General features: G+C 46.6%; 1 protein-coding gene across 1 annotated transcript; it reads right to left on the reverse strand.

The window, feature by feature from the left end:
- Positions 1-540: 540 nt before the first annotated feature.
- Positions 541-3,262, reverse strand: LOC113920342 (tetratricopeptide repeat protein 30B). The gene has a single exon (XM_035726580.1). It carries the CDS (start codon positions 3,155-3,157, stop codon positions 1,160-1,162), a length of 1,998 nt encoding a protein of 665 aa, XP_035582473.1. The 5' UTR covers positions 3,158-3,262; the 3' UTR covers positions 541-1,159.
- Between the last annotated feature and the right edge of the window lie 419 nt (positions 3,263-3,681).

A 3,681-nucleotide genomic window follows, 5' to 3' on the forward strand; every position in this document is an offset into this window, starting at 1 on the left:
ATGAGAAACTGCTAGTTTTGTAGGTCAATAACTTTCAAGATCAGCAATTTCATATAAGTCAACCTAATACATTTTTTTCTGAATCAGGTTAAGTTGGGGTTGACAGTTACATTTATGGACAGAAAAAGGGTGGGTGAACAAATAGTAAAGCTTATATATGATTCAGAAAATAAAATCCCTAAGCAGAATGAGTGGAGTTCTCCTTGGGAATGTTGTGGGTGTGAAACTAGCATTATGAATCTACCAGATAAGGTTTCAGAACTTTCCATCTGTGATAGAGGTAGGAAAGAAGTTTGGTGGGGTCATGGGAATTGTGTAGATTTTTCCTTACAAATGAGGCTACAGCACAGAAACAACTCCAGCATTAACCTATCCTAAATAGGTAGGAATTAAGAACTAAGTTTTCACGGTACCTTTGCTATCAGTCACTGTCAAGGGATAAATGAGAACAGGGTTATAAAAAAGAGTAACAGTATATCTTGTTCATATATACACATTATTAACAAATGGAACAAAAGAAAACTATATAAAGTTGTTTCTTCAGCAATTGTTTATTGTCTTTATACCATAGCACCATAATTTTATTAAGGGCACAAGATTTTCCACTGAATCTTGTACATTAAGAAAACAAGAAACCCAAACATTTATCACCTAAGGGATTTTGGTTACAGGAAGTGTTAAATATATATTGAAAAACCCTGCCAAAACATCTTAAAACTCTATGCAAAATGTGTGCATTTCAAATTAATATGAGGGTAATTTTGAGACTAGAGCACATAATCCCTAAAACTTAATACTAAAAGCCCAGAAATCCTGTATGTTAACTACTCTGTTCTGGGCTTGATAGTGCCAAGATAGTGCTAGAAACTGTAAACCCTGTGCAGGGGACTGTCTAAATACAGCCAAGCACAACTGATAACAAAGGAGAGGGAAAATAGGCACTACAGGTTCTAATAAACACAGAGTCCCAATTCAGTTTTGAATTTTTCATATATCTTTCTAGGTGTCAAAGTTAAAATAAGGTTAATCTAATTAATACGATTTCCAAATGTACAAAGTTTAACATGTGACAAATGTAAAGATGCCAATGGCCAAATATAGATAAAACTATAAAATACAGATACATAAAACTATTATGATAAAAGACTATCAGACATGACTATATATTCCATCCTATAATCTCATAAATCAAAGCTTTTAACTGTCTGGATTCATAGGTGACTGTATTCTTTCCAGTATGCATTCTTTCTTCTTCCAGGGGTTGTTCAATAACAGCAGGTATGTTCCTGCCATAAAGTTCACATTGTTCTAGAAACTGCACACATTCTTGAATAACACTGTCACGAAGCATGATCGTGTGTTTTGACATGTTTTCTAATAAGGACAGGAAGCATCTTTTGGCATAAAACCAGGTATCAGTTCCCAGTTTCTTATGATAAGGTTCCAGGCTTTTGATAACCCGAGAAATACCAAAGTCATAATTTCCTTTGGCACAATAGAGGGTCCCTATCACCAAATTCACAATGCAGAGGTGGTAGATTTTCTTATCTGGGTCATCATAGGACAGCTGCTCCTCCTCCTTTTCGATCTTTCTCATCAACTCCTCAGCTTCTTCATTCTGACTTGTCATAATGTATGAGACACACAGGTTAGCCAGCACAATAGCACTGACGTTCAGGATGTTGTCATAATGCTTCTTGACTATGGGTTCATAGAAACCGATAGCTTCTTTGTATTTGTTTTCCTGCATGAACAGGACGTGAGCCACATTCAGCTTCCACACATCATGGTCGTTACAGAATTCCACAGATTTGCGGAAGATCTTTTCCACCATTGGATAATTCTCCAGGTTCCAGTAGATCTTTGCCTGGGCCATCAACACGGGAATATACTTCTCCAGAGTGTCATCGTACTCATTCACTGCCTTTTTGACAGCTTCGTCATCCCTGTTGTGTCTTGCTTCCTGTACTTGTATGGTGAGTCTCCGGAGCTGTTCGGTCAGCATCCCCGCTAGCCCATCAAGCTTGATGAAAGCCTCTTCGGGGGCTGTCTGGCAAGTGATCATGGCATCCAGGAAGTCATAGAGATAGGGTGTGAGCAACCTGTAGGTCAAATGGGCGTTCTCTGCCAGGACATCGGCTGCCAGGTCAAAATACTCATACTTGCAGTAGAGCAACAGCAGGTTGCCAAAGGTCTCTGGGGGAAAGGGGTTCTGTTGGAGCAAAAACTGTAGCTTTTCAAACCCCTCCGTAGGCCTGGCATCCATGTTCATGAGCGCCTGGTTGTGCAGGGTCACGGGGTCTAACTCTTCTTCTGCCCGAGGTGGCATGTCAGTGAGGGCCTCCTGGGCCGCCTCATAGTTTCTCAGTTGGTACTCGATGGCTGCCTTGAGGTTGAAGGCTTCCACCAGGGCAGTCTGGTGAAGGACTAAGGTGTTGCCAACGCTTCGAACGTCAATGCCCTCCGTGGTCATGCCCACACCTAGCTCCGGGTGCTGGCGGATGCCGCGCTCAATGATGTCGGCGATGTACTTGAGCGCCGGGGCATAGTGCCGGCGGCTGTAGTAGGCCAAAGCCAGGTTGTAGGAAAGGTCAGGCCGGTAGCCCGAAGCCTGGAGGGCCGCAAAGAACTTGGCGCACGCGGCTTCATACTGGCCCTCCTTGTAGAGCAAACAACCCAGGTTGACCTGGCCGTCGGGCTCGTTCTCGCCCCCGCTGTCCTCTCCCCCTTCCCCACTCAGCAGCTGCTCCACCAGGCTCTTGGCCCCGGGCAGGTCGCCCTCGCTGTACTTGATCGCGGCTTGCAGACGGAGGACCCGGCTGTGGTAGGCGGGGTTGTCCAGCAGGAGGAAGGCCACCCGGGTGGCCTCTGGGTAAAGGCAGGCCTTGTACAGGGCCTGGGCCTGGTACAGGCGGTACTGCTCCAGTTCGGGGTGCAGCTGGCCCAGCTGCTCATAGCACTCGGCGGCCAGCGCGAACTCCTGCAGGCGGTAGTAGCAGTAGCCCAGCAGCGACAGGCCGGCGCGGCTCCTCGGGCTCCGCTGGAGCTCGCCGCCCAGCAGCTGCACCGCCTCGGCGTAGCGGGAATCGCGGATGAGGCGGTACACGACGGCGGTGAACTCCCCATCGGGGATCTGCGCGCCGCTCAGCCCGGCCATAACCGCCGCGGTGGTGGTGCGCGCTGGTTACCACGGCAACAAGCCCGCCGGAAACGGAAGGAAGACACACAGAATATGTCAGTTTTTTTCTTTTTGTGTGGTTTTTTTTTTTTTTTTTTTTTTTTGCGTACTCCAAAGTTACTTTGCAGGGGGAAGACCAGACTACGGTTAGAGTCACTAATGTGAGTATCTCATATATGGCCTTTCACCAAGACTCCAGAGTGTGAGCGGCGTTAGCAAAGAAGAAACTCCTCTAGGTAGTTCAAAGACCGAAACTCCACTTCCCGTCATGCTCCGGTCCAATCGCGCCGCTGTTGTAGTCGTGACCGCGTTGCATGCTGGGAGGCGTAGTCTCCGCCAAGCGGACGCACAGTCGTCAGGAGGTGAGGTTTCACTGACTTTCTCTTTCTTTAGCGTTTACACTTGGCGGTACACCCTGCCTCGATCCTCCAAATTTCACTACTATATAGAGACGGTGGACAGATCTATGACCTAGTCTTTTCCAGGGTGGGGTGGGAATAAAA

The sequence above is a fragment of the Zalophus californianus genome, chromosome 3 (genome assembly GCF_009762305.2).
Source record: "Zalophus californianus isolate mZalCal1 chromosome 3, mZalCal1.pri.v2, whole genome shotgun sequence".
Lineage (NCBI taxonomy): Eukaryota > Metazoa > Chordata > Mammalia > Carnivora > Otariidae > Zalophus > Zalophus californianus.